Here is a 20,829-nt window from a genome sequence, read left to right as displayed (position 1 = left end):
ACATCCTCAGGTTGTGTGGATTTACGTTTTTTCAAATCATGACCCCTGGGAGTATGGTGGGCAACAATGAGCCATCAAATTTTCCATAGGAATACTTAGGAAATTTAAAAATAAAAAAAATTCTTAACAACAGCAGAGCCATGATTTGTCAATTTTTATTGAAGCACCCTTAGGTACTGTCGATTCAAGTTTGTTCAAATTATGACCCCCAGGGTAGGGTGGGGGCCACAATAGAAGATGAAGCTTATAGGGGAAAAAATCTATTTTTAAATAATTAAAGCCATGATATGTTTAAGAAATATGGTAACATACTCAGTGTAGATTCAAGTTCAAATCATACCTCATCCCCTTAGGGATAGGTTTATATGACTCTTAAAATACTGAACTAACCAATGTGCTCAGGTGAGCGATGTGGCCCATGGGCCTTTTGTTATTTTCCAGGACTAAGCAGAGTTGCTTTAATTGTGGTGGTGATCACAGAATTAATGAGTGTACAGAACCCAAAGACTTTAGAAGAATCAGGGAAAACAAGAACAAATTCCTGCAGCAAGCACAGATGCAGAAACAATCGTATGGATTGTAGGATTAAAAAGAATTCCTTTATTAGGGCCCTGCTCTACAAGTTCATTATTGATCAGTCTGTCCATCCATCTAACTGTGATTTCATTTGTTCACAGCTTACTATAAGTGTATTATACGAAGGATGTACAGTATTTGAAGGAAATTGATTTTTTTAGCTTCAATTTTTTTAGCTCTTCTTAGCCAAAGGCTCAAAGAGCTGCATTAATGCTATGGCCATTTGTGCGATGTCTGTAAACTTTTTAAAATATGGGCCATAACTCAAGAACCCCTTTGGCCAATCAGTACCAAATTTGTCACAGGGTATCCTTGGCCCAAGGGCTACCATTTATACTAAAATAAGGGTTGGACTCTTAAACAAGGGGAGATACTGTAGATCACATAATTTTCGCGACACCTTATTTTCGCGAGATAGTCATTGACCCTTTATAAGCGAGACCAAATTTTCACGAACTGTGGTCATCGCTCTATATAATAATAAGGAATTCTATTATTCGCGAGAATGAATTTTTCGCGAGCATACCGTCTCGCGTAATTACGCGAAAATAAAGTTCTCGCGAATAAAAAATGATTTACAGTTATCAGGAAAACAAAACCAAAAGTACTAGTTGCTAAAAAATCTTCTTCTGCATAACCACCAGGCAGATTTTAACCAAACTTACATACAAGGATCAGGATATGACGAAGATTAAAATTTGCACCCGGAAATACCCTGGGGCAAAGGGCGTGGTCTCAAGGTCACTTCAAAGTCGACCTAAATTTACAATTAATAAAAACGTGTATATTTTGCTTACTATAAGGACTAGGATCATCAATTCTTGTAAGTTGATGCATCTTACGACTTCACATCATGTTAACTCAAAAGTAGGTCACGGTGACCTACTTTTTAAATTTTGCGGGGATTTGTTTTCAAATTGATTTGAAGGCATATTTTGGACACTTTAAGGCCTATGATCATCAAACTTTGTCAGTTGATGCATCTTGGGTCCTTGAACAATGACAACTAAAAAGTAGGTCACCGTGACCTACTTTTTGAACTTTATGACTTATCCTTTTAAAAACATTAAATCCCATTATTTCAGACAGTGGGAGGTTTAGAATCATCAAATCTTGTACTTTGATGCATTTTGAGACCCTAAAACATATTTATGAAAAAGTAGGTCACTGTGACCTACTTTTTTAATTTTGCCGACTTTGTTTTCAAATTGTTTAAATTGCATATTTTGATTACCTTCAGACCTACGATCATCAAACTTGGTCAGTAGATGCATCTTGGGTCTTTGAAAAATGTCGACCAAAATGTAGGTCACGATGACCTACTTTCGACATTTTATGGCTATATTTAAGTATCTTAGGTATTTATTGGCTTAGAATCATCAAACTTTGTGAGTCCATGCATATTTGGTTTTCGGAGAGTGACGACCAAAAAGTAGGTCATGGTGAACTACTTTTGACATTTTGTGACTATAATTAAGTATTTCTGGTACTTATTGACCTAAAATCATCAAACTTTGTCAGTTGATGCATCTTTGGTTTTCGGAAATCATCAACTAAGTACATACCGTTATAATTTCTTTTGATTGTACTGTTGATTGTCCCGACTATATCACGTGCTTCCGGAATGATAGTGCACATGCACCTTATCAAAAAGTAGGTCACAGTGACCTACTTTTGACATTTTATGGCTATATTTAAGTATCTCTCAGGCACTTATTGGCTAAGAATCATCAAACTTTGTCAGTTTAGGCATCTTGGGTTTTCGGAGAATGTCAACCAAAAAATAGGTCACAGTGACCTACTTTTGAATATCTCAGGTACGTATAAGCTTAGAATCATCAAACTTTGTCAGTTTAGGCACCTTGGGTTTTCTGAGAACGTCGACCAAAAAGTAGGTCACTGTGACCTACTTTTGACATTTTATGGCTATATTTAATTATATCTGGTACTTAATGGCTTGGAATTATCAATTTTGTTAGTTGAGGCATCTTAGGGTTTCATTGAATGTCCAACAAGAAGTAGGTCACGGTGACCTAATTTTGAATATTTCAGGTACTTATTGGCTTAGAATCATCAAATTTTGTCAATTTAGGCATTATGGGTTTTTTAATAACGTTGACCAAAATTTTTATATTTTATTATCTCTGGTACTAATTGGCTTACAATCGTCAAACTTTGTCAGATGATGCATCTTGGGTTTTCAGAGAAAGTTGACCAAAAAGTAGGTCATGGTGACCTACTGTATAGGGGGAAAATAACTCGCGGTGTTAATAATCGCTATATTCACGGTGTTAATGAATCCGTGAATTCAAGAAACAGTGAATAAGTTTTCAATAGGTATAGATAAGGGAGGAAACTTTTAATATATACCAATTCCGGGAATTCAAGAAACCGTGATTGTGCCAAGAAGAGAAAAACGTGAAAATTACAACCCGTGAAATTAATCCCCTATACAGTACTTTTGAATATCTCAAGTACTTATTTAATTAGAATCATCAGTCTTTGTCAACTAATTTATCTTGAGTCCTCAGAAAATTTCAATCAAAAGGTTGGTGACTGTGACCTACTTATGGTATTTTATAATTATATTATAATATCTTCAGTCTTAACTGGCTAAATATTATCAAACTTTGTAAGTTGATGCATTTTGGGTCTTATGATTCTAATAGAGTTGGAGGCTTCTAATAGAAGTGATAGATTGTACAATTTATCAGAAGAGCGATTCAAGGCCCTTGGGCCTCTTGTTAGGTTACTCAGGTGACCTATTGCTATCTGTTTTTGTACTTCATTGTGCGTCGTTCCTCATGTGTTAACATTTGAACATTTTCAGCTTCTTTTCTGCAACTGCTCAACCAATTTCAACTAATTTTGGCACAAAGCATCTATGGGTTAAAGAGAACAAAAATTGTGAATTTCATGGTCCCTGCCCCCCTGGGGCATGAGGGATGGGGACAAAACCACTAAGATTAATACAGTATTTAAAAATCTTGTTCTATACTCCTGGACATCAAGCAGTCAATCTGTTGGCATGATTTTAATCAGCATTGAGTCCTCTACAAAAATGATGAAATTCATGGCCCCTGGGTCAGGGGTTCTGTTGTGAGGGTGAAGTTCTATTGATTATACAGTGAAAATGCATTAATTCTTTAAAAATCTTCTTCTCTGCTCCTGGGCATTAAATAAACTAACCAAGTACTGTAAAATCACATATTTCCATGGAGTCAAATTTTCGTGGTTTGAGTAAAAACTTTTGGATCAGGGGATTTGAATTCGTGGATGGAGAATTTTTGAGAAGTTATGTATGTAACATTTTACATTTCGTGGTGGACATGAATTCGTGGGTCTCTTCATACCTTAAAAACAACAAAAATTAACCCCCCCACAAAAAATTGGGATTTCACAGTACATAGTTATGTTGAATAAGGCTGCCTCTACCAAATTGTGAATTTCATGGCCCCTGGGTCAGGGGTTCTTGTGTTAGTGCAGGGCTCTATTGATTATATAGTGAAAATAAATTGACTTTTTGAAAATCTTTTTCACTGCTCCTGGGTTTGAAACAAACTAACTAAGTACATAGTTATAATGAGTGAGAATGCCTCTACCAAAATTGTGAAATTCATGGCCCCTGGGTCAGGGGTTCTGGTGTTAGGGCAGGGCTCTATTAATCATATAGTGAAAATGCATTAATTCTTTAAAAAATCTTCCTCTCTGCTCCTGGGCATTAAAAGGACATTGACACAGTTTCAACTGAATTTTTAAACCAATTTTAATGTTTAATTCCTAACTAAGGCATAATCTAATGATCAGCAAAAAATTTGAACATCATTTGTGGATTAACAAACAAGATACAGAACTTTAAATTCTTCATAATCATATTAAGAATTAACTGCTTTATTGAAATTGTCTGCTTTGAACAAGCATATATTAGTTTATTATACTTCTGTTAAAATGTTTCCTATATAAAGTTAAGATGGTAAAAAACTATCTTTTATAGTTCACGCATAGCAAAGCTATACCCCGGGGTATAGGTTTTGCTATCCACCCTCGGAAAATTTTCGTGCAATTTTTGCCTCCAATTTTGATTTCCAGCAATAAATTTATTGACTGATGATGTCATAATGACTTCAGTAGCACTGTGATGTCATCAGGATTTCAGATTATTCTTGCAGTAAAATTATTTTATACATCAGATGTTTATTTATGTAATATTAGTTTATACACAACATATGTACTGTGCTACTAGTGTGCAGTCTCAGTTATGCGCATCGAAGTATAGAATGTTTATATATGCAAATGAACATGTGTCACGTGATCTTTGTTTCTGACCAGCCATTGGAAAATCACTGACCAGATGCAGCAGCAGTGTTGTGATATTATGCGATAAATTTTACCTATTATTATTTATTTAACTAAACAAACGGACATAGGATTATTTCTGTGATTATTCGTGATATTCTTTTAACTTACCATGTGATTTTCCACGTGTTTTACTACGATTTGTTTACAAACTTTGTGATCATGGGTCCAACGAGGAATCAACGTAGTAATTCTAGAAAGTCTGTGGTTTACGATATGAACAATCCTATAATTGGACAGTAAATAAAATTCGAGATAAACTGGGGAAATGAGGCATAACTGCTCCTTCTACAAGCAGAAAATCGGAGTAAATACGACTATACCGTACAAGTAAGGATAGTGCAGGGGGGCTAACGGAACAGCCAAACACTGAACGGCGGAAAATCGAACCGGAAGAGAGAAACGTAAACAACAAAGATGGCGGAGATCTAGCAGTTATTCTCCAAGAACTTGCTAAATTACGACATGAAGTAAACGACATTAAACGTGCCCAGATCCAGCAAGTTAGAACAGCAACTAACGTTAGTGTTAATCAAACTACATCATCGGTTACTCCAAGTTCTAATCCAGCAGCAAATAATTTGACTACAGCCTATGGATCATTCAATGGCACTACGACTTCGCCTTCTGTTAGCAACAGCCACAACCATGTCAGAACGAAGTATGGTTTCAGTCTCGAATCCCTTCCTTATATTGAGACAGTCCAACCGAAACTTAGACAAGCCATAGTGGAAGGTAAGGATATAAACCTTGCTTCTCTAATTATGCCCCCACTGCCATCACAATTGGATGATGCTCATGATAATCATAAAGAAAAAGAGAAACGTGATCCTCGTTTGAACAGGATGTTGACCATCGAGGAATTTATCACAGCGTTTGGAATTTACAAGAATATCATGTGTGAGCAATTCCCTCAGAAGCGTCCAGAACTTGACATTTATGAAAGAGACATAGTTGACATGTCGTCCAGATATGGGGGAACTGCTTTTTATGAATATCACAAACAATTTAGCGCCAGAGCATCCGCCCATCTAAAGTACAACAATATACCAGTAGATTGGTCTATTAGAGACAACACATTGTTTTGTAATATATTTGCAAATCAAAAACCTATCTCATGCAACAAATGCTGGAGTGTATCCCATACAACAGGATTTTGTCCATTAGTGAATATATACTTCCGGTCACTATGCTTCGTCCACCTTCCAGAGATCTGAATACTTAATGCTAGTACAGACACGTACGGAAGAGCTCGCCAACGATTTGGAGGTATCGAGATTTGTAACAACTTCAACGGTGACAAGGGATGCATACAACCTCGTTGTAATAATCTTCATGTGTGCCTGCAATATAAACAAGATCACCCAAAAACTAGATGCCCAGAATCAAAAAACGGGAAAATCCCCCCCAAGAATCACCAAAAGGGGGGGAAATAGACGATGCTTTATCCGAGAAAAGGGATAATACCAACACGTGTGTAAATATTGAAGTTTTGGGACTTACTATCATCTCACCCTGATAGGCTTTTTGTGGATTATCTCATATCAGGACTAAGATATGGTTTCGATTCTGGTCTGCAACAGTTACCAACAGAAAATCTGATATGTAAAAATTTGCTTTCAGCCTGAAATCAACCTGAAGCAGTTACTGAACTTATACAGAAAGAAATAGATAAAGGTTTTGTCATGGGGCCGTTCGAAGAAATACCGTTTCATACGTACCGCATCAATCCTATAGGAATTGCAGAAGGCAAATATTCAAAGAAAAAACGTTTGATTGTTGACTTGTCGGCACCACACCAGAATATGGATATCAGAAGTCTAAATGATCTAATTGACAAAGATGAATTTTCTTTACAATATGTGACCATAGATCATGCAATCAAAATTATCAAGAACAAAGGACAAGGAAGTTGGTTGTGCAAAACAGATATAAGTGACGCATTTAAACTTATACCACTTCACCCATCTTTATGGCCATATCATGGTATAGCATGGCAAGGACAATACTATTTCTACACTAGATTAGTCTTTGGAAGTCGATCCAGTCCGAAAATATTTGACACATTGTCTACAGCTATCTGTTGGATTGCGGAGAATGTTTTCAAAATTGGAAATATTCTACATTTATTAGACGATTTCCTTACCATTGATGCACCTGATGTAGAAGCAGACAGAACTATGTCCCTACTGACCATGATATTCAAGAAACTCAATATTCCAATAGCCGCGCACAAAACTGTAGGTCCAACTACTTGTATAGAATATCTAAGTATTATACTAGATACTTCAAAGATGGAAGCCAGACTACCACAGGAGAAAGTTGATCGCATTGCAGGTATAATCAAACAGTTTTCCAGCAGAAAATCTTGTACGTAAAGAGAACTATTGAGTCTACTTGGTCATTTAAACTTTGCCTGCCGAGTCATTCATCCTGGGAGATCGTTTATCTCGTATCTCATACAACTGTCCACAAAAGTGAAAGAATTACACCACCACGTTAAATTATCTCAGGAGTGTCGCTAAAACCCCAGTCACATTTCCAAAAACGACCAACGGCCGACGGGTTTTGAAGCAAAAATGGAATTCTTCGGGTGACAGTCGTCAGTTCATCGGCCGTTGTCTTGGCCGATTTTGACCTATTTTTTTGTCGGCCGACCAATTTTGTGTCCATCGGTCCAAGTTATAATTTTTCATGCGTCAGTGGCCGATTTCTTCAAGTGCAGTTATCCGTCGACCAACCTTCGATCATCGTCCGACCATCGGCTGTCAGTTTATTAAGTCGGTCGTCCGTCGTTGGACAATAAGGGTGTTGAAAATTTCGGCCGACGGTTAAAATCAAACTGTAGCTCAGAGCTCGATGATCGAGCGATGATTGGCCGACTTGTGAATATTTAACCTATTAAAGGATACATAACACAAACAAAATTTTGATGCATGGATTGATATAATTTTTTTGAATGGAGATAACATAAATAATTAATCTGTAAGATATAAAGAAATCTTAAGTATTCTTTGCTGCTCAGATATGCACCATTTGTCGTTTTTATGCAATTCCAATCAAATTTTACACACATTTTCAACAATGAGTCACAATTTTATAAGATTCTGCCACTTTGCCTTGCAAACATTACTTACGTCACCTATCTGAATATAGATCTATGAAAAAATATTGCTGATTTCTAAAGAAAAAAGATTTTTGGTGTTATTTTTCCAAGTCATCGGTGTCCCTAGGAAATAATGTGACTGCTCCGTGTTGCCCGATACTGTGTCGGCCGATCCTGTTCTTTCAGCCGACAGGACCAGAAAAATTTAGTCGCCCGACCATCGGCTTAAATGTGACCTAGGCATTAGATTTAACCATGTGGCACAAATTCTTATGCAGATGGAATGGGGTCTCCTTTTTCTTGGATGAAAATATTGTATCATCAGCTGATATGCACCTATTTACAGATGCCACAAACTCTGCATTTGGAGGGATCTTCGGCAAAAGATGGTTTCAAGGGGAAATTCCACAAGATATTCTTGCGCTATCTCAAACCAACTCAATGGCTTTCTGTGAATTATATCCAATTGTGATGGCCTGTGTTTTGTGGGGTAGTGAATGGCCCCATAAACGTATTTTGTTTCATTGTGATAATATGTCTACTGTGAACATCATTAACAAAGGTAGATCTAAAGTGCCTCGGGGAATAGTTCCCTGTCATGGGTTTGATAAAAGAGCTATCCCACTCGCAACCAGTGGATAAGTGTATAATATTAACCTTTGTAAAAAAAAAAAAAAAAAACATGACACAGACTCTGTTTACATAACAAAGGTTTGGAGCTCTAAATCTGTCTTGTATCTCGACAAATAAAGTTCAAATTTTTGATGATCATTAGAAAGAGCTTAGTTAAATATTGTAAAAATGGAAAAATAAGTTTGAACATTTTAGGTGAAACTGTGTCCATGCCCCTTTAAATAAATTAATCAAGTACATAGTTATGTTGAATAAGGCTGCCTCTTCCAAAATTGTGAATTTCATGGCCCCTGGGTCGGGGGGTTCTTGTGTTAGGGTGGGTCTCTATTGATTATATAGTGAAAATACATTAATTCTCTAATTAAGCTCTTGTGGATTTATTTTCAGGTTCCATGTTTGTTCACTCATGACCCCCTAGGGGTATGGTTGGGCCACAATGGACCATCAAAATTTAACAGAGGAATATATAGTAAAAATCTTCAAAAAATCTTTTTCTCATGAAAAAGCAGAGCTATAATATGTCATATGGAAGCATTCTTGTAGATTCAAGTTTGTTCAAAACATAACCCCCAGGATTAGGGTGTGGCCACAATAGATGAACAAAATTTTACATAAGAATATATATATGAAAAATCTTCTTCTCAAGAACAGCAAAGCAATGATTGTTCATATTTATGTGAAATATCTGCAGGTAGTGTAGATTGAAGTTTGTTCAAATCATGACCTCGGGGTAGGGTAGGGTCACAACCAAAGTTATACATCGGAGTATATATGAAAAATCTTTAAAAATCTTCTCAAGAACAGTAAAGCTATGACTGGTCATATTTATATGGAACCATAGTAACATGGTTTTATGGTAACAGGGTACAGTATGATACCTGGTTAGTAATTTTACACAAGTTAGGTTTTGCCTCATCAGGTATAAAATTTACCAACCAGGTGTCATCCTGTACCCTGTAAATACAAAACTAACTAACTAATATTACTGTGTTTCATTATATTTTAATTTTAATTGTGTGGTAACAGGTCACAAAGATACCATGCAGAAGAAGAGTTGGATCCAAGATTTGCTTCTTTTAAGCCTGGTGTCATTAGGTAACAGCAAGTAAAACCACTGTGTATTCTACAATGTAGATGATGAGGAACTTGTGTATTATCATAAAGTCTACTTCAAGTTGATATTTGTTTTCTCTTACTGTTTTTTGTACAGTCCTGGTTTACGTAGAGCATTGGAGATCTCTTCAAAAGAGCTACCTATTTACATTTATCGCATGAGGGATCTGGGATATCCACCAGGCTGGATGCAAGAGGCTTTGTTGAAAGATTCAGGGATATCTATATTTGACAAAGATGGAAATGGCTAGTTTAATTTCATTTATACTAATCAATTTTTAGCTCACCTGAGCCGAAGGCTCAAGTGAGCTTTTCTGATCACATTTTGTCTGTCATCAGTGTGTCTGTCACTTTTCACATTTTCGACTTCTGCTCAAGAACCACTGGGCCAATTTTAACCAATCTTGGTACAAAGCATCCTTATGTAAAGGGAGTTAAAATTGTTAAAATCAAGGCCGAAGACCACTTCCAAGGGGAGATAATCAAGAAAATACAAAAATAGGGTGGGATCATTAAAAAATCTTCTTCTCAAGAACCAGCCGGCCAGAAAAGCTGAAACTTATGTGGAAGCATCCTGGGGTAGTGTAGATTTTAAATTGTTCAAATCATGACACCCGGGGATAGGGCGGGACCACAATAGGGAATCAAAGTTTTACATAGAAATATATAGGAAAATTTTTTTTAAATCTTCTAACGAACTACTGGGACAAAAAGGCTAAAACTTATGTGGAAGCATCTTGGGGTAGTGTAGATTCTAAATTGTTCAAATTATGACCCCTGGGGTAGGGCAGGGCCACAATAGGGAATCAAAGTTTTACATAGAAATATATTGGAAAAAAATATAAAAATCTTCTTCTAAAGAACTACTGGGTCAGAAAAGCTGAAACTTATGTGGAAGCATTCTTGGGTAGTGTAGATTATAAATTGTTCAAATCATGACCCCCAAGGGTAGGGTGGAGCCACAATAGGGATTCAAAGTTTTACATAGAAATGTATAGGAAAAAACTTTAAAAATCTTCTTCTCAAGATCTACTGGGCCAGAAAAGCTGAAACTCATGTGGAAACATCCTGGGGTAGTGTAGATTCTTAATTGTTCAAATCATAACCCCTGTGGGTAGGACGGGGCCACAATAGGGAATCAAAGTTTTACATAGAAATACATTGGAAAAAACTTTAAAGATCTTCTTCTAAAGAACAACTGGACCAGAAAAGCTGAAATTTATGTGGAAGCATCCTGGGTAGTGCAGATTCTAAATTGTTCAAATCATGATCCCCGAGGGTAGGATGGGGCCACAATAGGGAATTAGAGTTTTACTTAGAAATATATAAAAAAAAACTTTAAAAATCTTCTTCTCAAGAACCACTGGGCCAGTAAAGCTGAAACTTATGTGGTTGGGTCACAATAGGTTATTACAAGGGGGAATTTTGTAAAGAACAACATGGCCAAGGCTACTCAGGTGAGCGATGTGGCCCATGGGCCTCTTGTTAGTTCTGCAATGGATCAATTGCTTTTAACTGTGAAATTGGTAAACGTTAAGTAAAACAAGCACATGTAGCTTTATTTTCTTGAAAAATAAATATTAACTATATTAACTAATATTTGACACCAGAGAATTATTAGTTTTGAGCAAATACTATTTCTTTGATCTTTTTTAGGGTTTTACTTTAAATTTTTACATTGTAGAAGTGTTAGTAACAGGAGAAATGATGGAAGATGGTGAAATAAAGGATCGTATCCCAAATGATGGTAGGGATTATGAGAACTAATTACACCCCTTCTTTGAAGGATAGGGGGTTATACTGTTTAACCCTTGTGTGTCTGTCCATCTATCTGTCAGTCTTTTCATCCTAGTGTCTGTCCATAACAAATTTTTGATTGTATCTTACATAACAAATTTTCATCCCAATTTTCTCAGCAACTAATGACAAATGCTTGAAATTTTAGCACATTCTTTTCTGAGGCATGTCATGTGGTGGGATTCTTTTTTAGCTCACCTCAATAAAGTTATGGGCTCCCAACTTATGTGATAATCTCGGCATCCAGCTTAAAGTTTTTGATGCAGTATAATTCTCTTAAAGTACCAGTCCACATTAAAATCAGACAAAGGGTGATATACAAAGGTTCTCAGAATTTGATGATTTTCCACTCATAGATTTATTTTGAAGTATGAACAATGTATGAAAAATGTTTTGAGTCATGGTTACCATGGAAACTCAGCCAAAGAAATTTCCATAGCAACCGGCAGATTTTTTCACTGTTGATGGACAAAAAATCACTTATCTTTAAAGGCTTAAAATAACATGTTGATACATTGAGAATTATTCTTACTTATTGGTGTAATAAAGATGCACATTTAAAGTCTTCTAACAATGTAATAAAAAATATTTAGGTCTTAAGGGGGCCAACTGTAGTTTTTATTTTTTTTTTTACAAATTTATTGTAGTTTATATTTTGCGCATCGTAGTAAAATGAAGGGTATTTACTGTTTTAAAGCAACTTCTTTCACTTGATTAATAAAATTAAACAAAATTAAGAAATTACAGGTTCAAAAATGTAATTACAATTTTATATAACTGAATTTTTAACCAATTTTGCAACTGATAGGTAGGTTGACATCGTTATAGTGTGTTTTTGACGTTAGGATAAACTGAAGCTCTGAAAGACAGGGTAATAAAAATGTTATTTGATAAAAAGTAATAATCATACTCTCTTGAAATTTAAAACATAAAAATTTGAGAATCTCCATTATTCTTATCATTTTTTCATATAATACATTTGTGCCCGTCATACGAGGGCCGTTCAAAAATTACGCGGACTTGCTGCACAGAAAAAATATTTGACGATATAATTGGGCAAAATGTTGCACATAATATAAAAGAATCTTTACTTATATGGTCTACAAAATTTCATATCAAAATGTTGTAAATCGGTATCAAAATGAAGGGACATATCCCCTCGCAAGGGGAGATAATCAAGAAAAGACAAAAATTTGAGTGATTTTTCAGGACATATCATTTAGTCACGGAGCAGCAAAATCTTCGACGTCACAGTTTTTATAAAAAAAAATATGTGACTGAGCTTTCATTTTCTCAACATTTTCCAAAGAATACCTGTACAGTTTGAGTCATATTATCTAATCAACATCAAAACACCATTTCTTGTCAAGCTTTAAATCTATTAAACAAATAAAGAATATTCTTTTTTTGTTTTAAACCCAAAAACTGCAGGTATTTAGGGAAAAAAAATGTGTGATATTGATGACTCTCTATCACGTTCTTTACATTCCAGATCAAGTTTTCGTTAATAATCCTCTTCCCGTCCTCCCGTATAGCCATTTTACAGAGGTCTAATGGTCTAAAATTCCTATCTTCTATTTGTGGCGAATGTAACGAATACCCTAGTTTACTACATGTTTTATTATGCATATTTCGGATCTATGTTGGCGATATCTCGAGCATTACAAAGTGTGGTGCGTGTGGTGCGCCGTCAATTCACAAGACGTCATTTTCTCAGTCGTTTTCACGGGGATCGCACAAGGAAAATTGCTATATTTCTATATATAAATATAAGCCAGAAATCCAAATACATAATAATAGAACAATTTAAAGATACATTTGAGAAAATTGTAGAAAAATATTGCGAATTATAGAAAATGAATGAGTTAAATTTTGGATTCCGCATGCTTTTGCTTCAAATTTTTTGTCGTGCTCCGTACCTCTAAATCAGCGATATTAATATACCGATAATTTTAGTATAATTTTTTTAAAATACAGAAATTTTGCCCAAAATTTATTGGAGTCTTTGAGATACATATTTCTGTGAAATTTCATAACTCTATGACGTCTATAAGAGTAAATAATAGGACAGTCCGCGTAATTTTTGAACGGCCCTCGTATTTTGTAGTACTCCATAGAAACAGGAAAATTCGTTAATTTTTGGCCTTTTTAGATGCTCCCTCTGGTAACAAGATGGTTGAATTTTGTATTTCTTACATGTAATGTATAGTATAGTATTACTCATCGACGATCGTACATGATAGTTTGAACAAAAATTCTGTTGTAGTATTTGTGTAATTTGCTTTAAAGTGCTAAAAATTGTCACTTTCCTATATAATCCTATAGTAAATGTACCTATACTTTTAGAAGGTCCCTTAAAAATACCTGGATGGTAGATTTCGCCCAAACTTTGCATGTATACTAAAGTTAACGTAAGTTATATATGGTATAAAAATGAAGAGTTTTCACACAATAAAACCCCAGTTGGCCTCCTTTAGTCAACATTTTGAAAAAATGTCTTCCCACTTAGCCAACATTTTGAAAAATCCTATTCCCACATAGCCAACATTTTGATTTTTACACCTGAGTGATTCACAGGTTATAGTCTGTTTTCTGGTATGCATATATATATAAATGACCTGAGAATTAATTCCTTTGGGAAATAAAAACAGTGTAAAAATATACCAACCAGAGGTAAAATTTGAGTCAAAATAAATATAAAATCATAAAGAAAAAAATTAAAGTTCAATAATTTTTTAATGTAAAAAAGTAGCAAAATTTTACAGATAATTAATTAATTCAAAAAAGTAATGAATTTAAATTAATAAATAGAATATTAATTATATCATTTAAGTAAATAAAAAAATATTTTTTTTTACCACACAACATATTTTCATTAGAAAATAAATAAAAACAATTAAGACACTCTAAAGAAACAATTATGTATAATAATTAAAAATGGTTGTGTTTATACAAGTAAAAATGCTTGTACATAACATTACCGATACACAAGTTATATATATTAAGTACATATGTATTAGTAAATCAACTTAGTTTTCATATGTATGTTTCCAGATGAAAAAAAATTAATGTAAGCATTTATTATTTTAGGTTTACATCAGTGTTCAGGTATAATTAAATATAATTCTTTAGAGAAAGAGAATTTCTTATTTATTTCATATTTGAAATAAGATGACATCTAAAAATAGTGTTAAAAATAATGAAATATTTAAATCATAGTTTAAAAAAAAATAATATTTTTTATATGAACTATTTAATATTTATGAGAAAAAAACATTTAATTATTAATTTTTATATTATTCTTATATGAATTATTTACTATTTATTTATCATATAGATAAAACAGACTATAGCCTACCTGTAATTTATTTCTTTTGTTCTCCACCTGCACCCCATTCCCACTCAACCAACACAGATTTACCTGTGTTGTACCTGTATTTTTAGCTCACCTGAGCCGAAGGCTCAAGTGAGTTTTTCTGATCACATTTTGTCCATCTTCCGTCTGTCCGTCCGTAAACTTTTCACATTTTTGACTTCTTCTCAAGAACCACTGGGCCAATTTTGATCAAACTTGGAACAAAGCATTCTTGGGTGAAGGGGAATTTAAATTGTTAAAATAAAGGGCCAAGTCCCCTCACAAGGGGAGATAATCAAGAAAAGACAAAAATAGGGTGGGGTCATTAAAAAATCTTCTCAAGAACCACTGGGCCAGAAAAGCTGAAATTTATGTGGAAGCATCCTAGGATAGTGTAGATTCTAAATTTTTCAAATCCTGACCCCCACAATGGGGAATCAAAGTTATACATAGAAATATATAGGAAAAATCTTTGAAAATCTTCTCCTCAAGAACCACTGGACCAGAAAAGCTGAAACTTATGTGGAAGCATCCTGGTATAGTGTAGATTCTAAATTGTTCAAATCCTGACCCCCTGGAGAAGGGCGGGGTCACAATGGGGAATCAAAGTTTTACGTAGAAATATATAGGAAAAATCTTTGAAAATCTTCTTCTCAAGAACCACTGGGCCACAAAAGCTGAAACTTATATGCACATGGAAGGATCCTGGGATAGTGTAGATTTCAAAATGTCTAAATTATGATCAGTGGGGTAGGGTGGGGATGCATTATGTATTACAAGGGGGAAATCTGGTAAAGAACAGAATGGTCAAAGCTTCTCAGGTGAGCAATGTGGCCCATGGGCCTCTTGTTTCAAAATGTTGGCTAAGTGGGAAGACACCGTCAGACAGTATAAACAAAGGCTTCACTAACTAAGTTAGAGGTGTGAACAAGGTCACAATTATCAAACAAGAGGCCCAGGGTCCACAGCGCTCACCTGAGCACACCGACTAGGAAAAAGCACATATCAGATCAGAACTGAAAGTTTACCGAGGTTGTAGGGGGGGGGGCTTAAATTTTACCCCCCCCCCCCCCACACACACAGGGGGTCATGATTTGAACATGATAGAATCAACACTATCTGACGATGATTCCATATAAATATCACTAATCATGGCTTTGAAGTTCTTGAAAAGAAGATTTTTTAAGATTTCCCTATATATTCCTTTGAAAAACTTTGATCAACCATTTTGGCCTCACCCTACCACCAGGGGTCATGATTTCAACAAACTTGAATCTACACTATCTGAGGATAATTTCACATGAGTTTCATCTTTCCTGTCTCAATGGCTCTTGAGAAGAAGATTTTTAAAGATAATTAAAAAGATATGTTTCAAAAAATATCAAAATTTACAGCGTATAGCATGTTTAAAATCTAAAATTTTGTTAGATGAACTTCAGTAGGCTAGCACATATTTGTACAACAATGTGGGGCAAACCATCTCAGTGTGGAACGGAATCGGTGCAAAACATGGCAGCGCGAACCATGTATAGGTGCAAAACATCCCATTACCAATGGTGGCCATTGAAGAAGGAATGTAAACATGTGCTGATTAAAGATGGCAATAACTATTAAAAAACAATTTTTATAAGTCATTTTATTTGAAAAATGTTATCACATTGAATTGGTAAGTATGTTTCATACTTTATTTTATGAGAATCACCAAGTAAAGTAATGGAAACGAAAACGAAAGTGCAAGTAGAAATTTGCTACGATGTATTGTCAATACATGTAGCTCTATATATCTTTGTTTGGACTCGAAATGGAGCAATCAGCTATTCGAATATTCAGCTATTATGATACAGAAGGCTGACAAATTTGCTATTGGATTAAGCAGGATCCACTGTACTATCACTGCAGGTATGCATGTTCCTACCTGGATTCTCACTTATCTTTCTTCTCCTTCCTGTCATGTTTATTATAGACATTCACCTTAATATAGGCCTCAGGCTAAAGTTCAAGTCACTCGGCCATAACATGTAAACATTAAAACTAAACAAATTCACGTATATCCTCGATAGTCACATACCGCTTGTAAATGTACCACTTATAAATAGTCCACATATTATGAACACGTAACATAAATCCAGGCTATAGTTAGGAGATGAACTTATATTCCGAAGGCATCTTGAGAAAATCTTTGAGACGTAAACACTATAGTTGCAGGAACTAGACAAGATGCTAAGAATCTGATTGGCTTATAGAATCATGTGATAACAAGCATGTTGAAATATGATGCAATCTACAAGATTTTATATAAACAATATTTGATAGAATTAGATAGCATAAAACTCTGTAAAAATCCTCTTCTCAAGAACAGCAAAGCCATGGTTTGTCATTATACCCCCGCAAAAGAAGTTTAGGGGGGTATATTGGAATCACCATGTCCGTCTGTCCATCTGTCTGTCTGTCTGTAGACAAGATTTTGTCCGGACCGTTTCTCAGAAACTATTGGATGGATTTGTCTGAAAATTTGTACACTTATTATTCACCATATGAAGGTGTGCACCTGATATTTTCATCATGATTGGATGATTTTTCTGCATTTTAAAGGCATTTTTTCTTTTAAGGTCACCTGAGTAAACTCAGGTGACCTATTGCTGTCTGTTTGCGTCCATCGTCGTCCGTCGTGCGTTAACATTTGAACATTTTCAGCTTCTTCTCTGCAACCACGGAACCAATTTCAACCAAATTTAGCACAAAGCATCTATAGGTGAAGGGGAACAAAAATTGTGAATTTCATGATCCCTGCCCCCCTGGGGCCTGAGGGGTGGGGCCAAAACCACTAAAATTAATGCAATCTTTAAAAATCTTCTTCTTTACTCCTGGACATCAAGCAGTCAAACTGTTTGCATGATTGTAATCAGCAATGAGTCCTCTACCAAAATTGTGAAATTCATGGCCCTGGGGTCAGGGGTTCTAGTGCTAGGGCGGGGCTAAATAAGTAGGTAGTGAAAATGCATTATTTCTTTGAAAATCTTCTTCTCTGCTCCTGGGTATTAAATAAACTAACTAAGTACATAGTTATGATGAGCAAGAGTGCCTCTACCAAAATTGTGAATTTTATGGCCCCAGGGTCAGGGGTTTTTGTTTTAGGGTGGGGCTCTAATGATTATATAGTGAAATGCATGAATTCTTTGAACATCTTATTCTTTGCTCCTGGTTAATATACTAATTATCTAATTACATATTTAAGGCCAGGATTTATTTTATTTTCAGTTTTACAAACCCTCCGCTCAAGGTTTTGAATTTTCAGAAAAAAATAAAACAATTTTTTTTCTTTCCGATGTTGAATTTGAGTCGGGATCGAGATTTCAAATTTAGGAACTCGCACTTCCGGTTTTAAGATGAAACGGCGGGTAAATAAAAGCTAGATCTGAGAAGAAAGCTTGGTTTAGTGTAAAATTCATCGTTACGAGTGCCATTCAAAACATTTCACCCGTTCAAAGGACAAATAAAATGCTGACAACTTTGTTGCACAATGACATGGTGGTGAGATAATTTTGTTTTCGTTTCAAAAGTATCTGTCTGTAAATTATTTTCCTCCCCCAGGTTTTAAACTGCCCGTGGTAGCTATTGCATATTGCCAGCGACATTGTTTAGGTCTCTGTTATAGCTTACAGTCTAAGTATCATTCTTCAGAAAAGGGTTGCTTATGCATCAGTACATAGAATGTTCTATCGTTAAAATGATATTGTCCTACGGACCCAGTTTAACGATAGATGTAATGAATAAAACTATGGGAGAAGTTAAGTCCATTTGAGGAAGAAATAAACAATAACCCGAAGAAATAAAAAAAAAATCAACTATTAAAAGGTAAGAATATACAAATATATACAGGCATGTAGTATCAGTTCATTTGTATCAGCCAGAAAAATTATTTTACACTTAATTGAAAAAATGTTCACCCTACTCCCCAATACTACCTGTCTGTTTTATGATAGGAATTATAATTTTAGGCATCAAGTAAATTTTAGAACAATGTCTACACATTCACCTAACACATATTAAAAAAGTGAAGATATATTGAAAGACTTTTAAAGAATTGATTTTTTAAAATATATTTTGACCAACATCACAAAATTTATATAACTGGCCCAAACTGGCAGATGATGAAATAAGCAATTAAATGTTCTACTTTCCTATTTGTTTTAAAGCATTATGTGTCCAGTGGTAAGGAGCCTATTTGAATAGCATAAAAAAAGAATGTACAAATGTTAATAATTGATTTATCAAAAAAAAATTTTTATTTCCTTCTCCTTCGGGACTTTTTTATTCTCACGTTCATAACTAAACCTAAACATAAAATCAAAGTACTCAGAAGTACAGAGAGCCGGGCTCATTTACAGAGTAGAATGAATTTCTTACATGAATCACGTTTATATTCTGATGAAAAAATTATTTTAAAACTATCAATATAAATGATAAGACACTGACAGTGAGTTTTTCAATCCTAATACCACGGTCCGATTTTGTCAGAATCAGAATTAATCTGGTACCGCAGCTGAATGTAAACAAACAGGCCAGTCTGGTTCCCTATCCTGCTTTACCTCGTATGTGTAGAGAACTACGGTAACACTGATTATCAAAAATCCTTACGCTAATGAACTATGTTCTTTGACTTATGAAGTTTTCAAAGTCATTACTACTAATGTTTATTTTATATAGATAAAACTTTGTTTTATTTTTGTTGCTTTATTTAGCGTTTGTATTATCTCAAAAGCGGTTGAGAGTAAGAACTATATTTTTGCACGTAACTTTAAAATGGCTACTATGGGGTCAACATCCTGCCTTGAACAGGATCACATAAGCCGGCAATTGCTCTTTGAGCAATAAGCCCGGCTAAAAATGCTGGCCTTATAATGAAGAAAGGGGCCTCTTTCAAAATAGATAATTTCAGGGCCGCTGGGTCAGGGGTACCAGGGGGGTACTTTGACTAAAAATAAATTAATGCTTTGAAATCTGCCCTGTGATAAGCAATGGTGCCTCCTTCAAATTTGTGAATTTCATGGCTTTTGGATTAAAACACGAACCAAATACAATCGCTGGAAAGTTGTTACATGATACTCAGGTGACCTATAAGGCCCGTGGGCCTCTTGTTTATTTTGTTGTTTTGTTTGGCTCATAACTACAAAACTATTAGACTTACAATCATCAAACTTGGCCAATTTATACATCTTGGGTAGAAGGTGTGTCATGACCTATTTCAAGGTCACTGTGACCTTTAATTAAAGTGAAATTTAAAAAAATAACTGTCTTTTACTATTGAATTAAACAATCCCAAGAAATGTAACAATGTTGCAGTATCCCTATTTAAAACATGTTAAATTAAGAAAAAAAATTTTTTTCATTATATACTTTACAGCAATCCATAACAAATGTTATTTTATAAGAGAAAATCTACCTCTCCCGAGGGTATAATTATGAAACACTGGTCAAGGAGAATTTTGATAACAGAAAATTGCATGTCAAATTAGAGAGAAATTAATTAGTTTAATGTAAGGAGCTAACTTGTAGGACGTTTCTGATCAAGAACTTGTTATCTGTCTCTTGGGAACTGGGCTAAGGAATCAGCCTTAAACAGTTTTAGTGACTAGCCTAACTTATTTAATGAATTTGAGAAAAAGCAACTTCAATCTAATTTGATATTGTATAATAAACTAATTTGAAATTGTATAAAAAACTTAATTGATATTGTATAATCTAATTAAAACTAATTATATTGTGTGTATGTGGGGGTGGGGTGGGGGGATTGGAATCAGCATGCTCATTCTCCACATTAATTTCAGAAACTTTTAGTATGATATAAAATCCAAATAAATCGAGTATTTAAAAAAAAAAAAATTTTGGTAGA

At 34.8% G+C, this 20,829-nt stretch overlaps 1 protein-coding gene across 1 annotated transcript in view; it reads left to right on the top strand.

Annotated features, from left to right (window-relative positions):
- Positions 1-394: 394 nt before the first annotated feature.
- LOC134263797 (zinc finger CCHC domain-containing protein 8-like) overlaps positions 395-20,829 on the top strand; it is an 88,335-nt gene continuing 67,900 nt past the window's right edge. Inside the window, exons 1-4 of the mRNA XM_062746179.1 lie at positions 395-570; positions 9,698-9,766; positions 9,882-10,030; positions 11,469-11,531. Coding sequence (XP_062602163.1) covers positions 410-570; positions 9,698-9,766; positions 9,882-10,030; positions 11,469-11,531 — 442 coding nt within the window. The 5' untranslated portion in view covers positions 395-409. The remainder of the gene's footprint in view (positions 571-9,697; positions 9,767-9,881; positions 10,031-11,468; positions 11,532-20,829) is intronic.

The sequence above is a fragment of the Saccostrea cucullata genome, unplaced genomic scaffold, assembly GCF_032062105.1.
Source record: "Saccostrea cucullata isolate Sc308-1 unplaced genomic scaffold, CSIRO_AGI_Scuc_v1 ctg1707, whole genome shotgun sequence".
In the NCBI taxonomy this organism is placed as follows: domain Eukaryota; kingdom Metazoa; phylum Mollusca; class Bivalvia; order Ostreida; family Ostreidae; genus Saccostrea; species Saccostrea cuccullata.
Note: the sequence above shows the minus strand (reverse complement) of the source record. Positions and strands in the feature narration are given on the sequence as shown.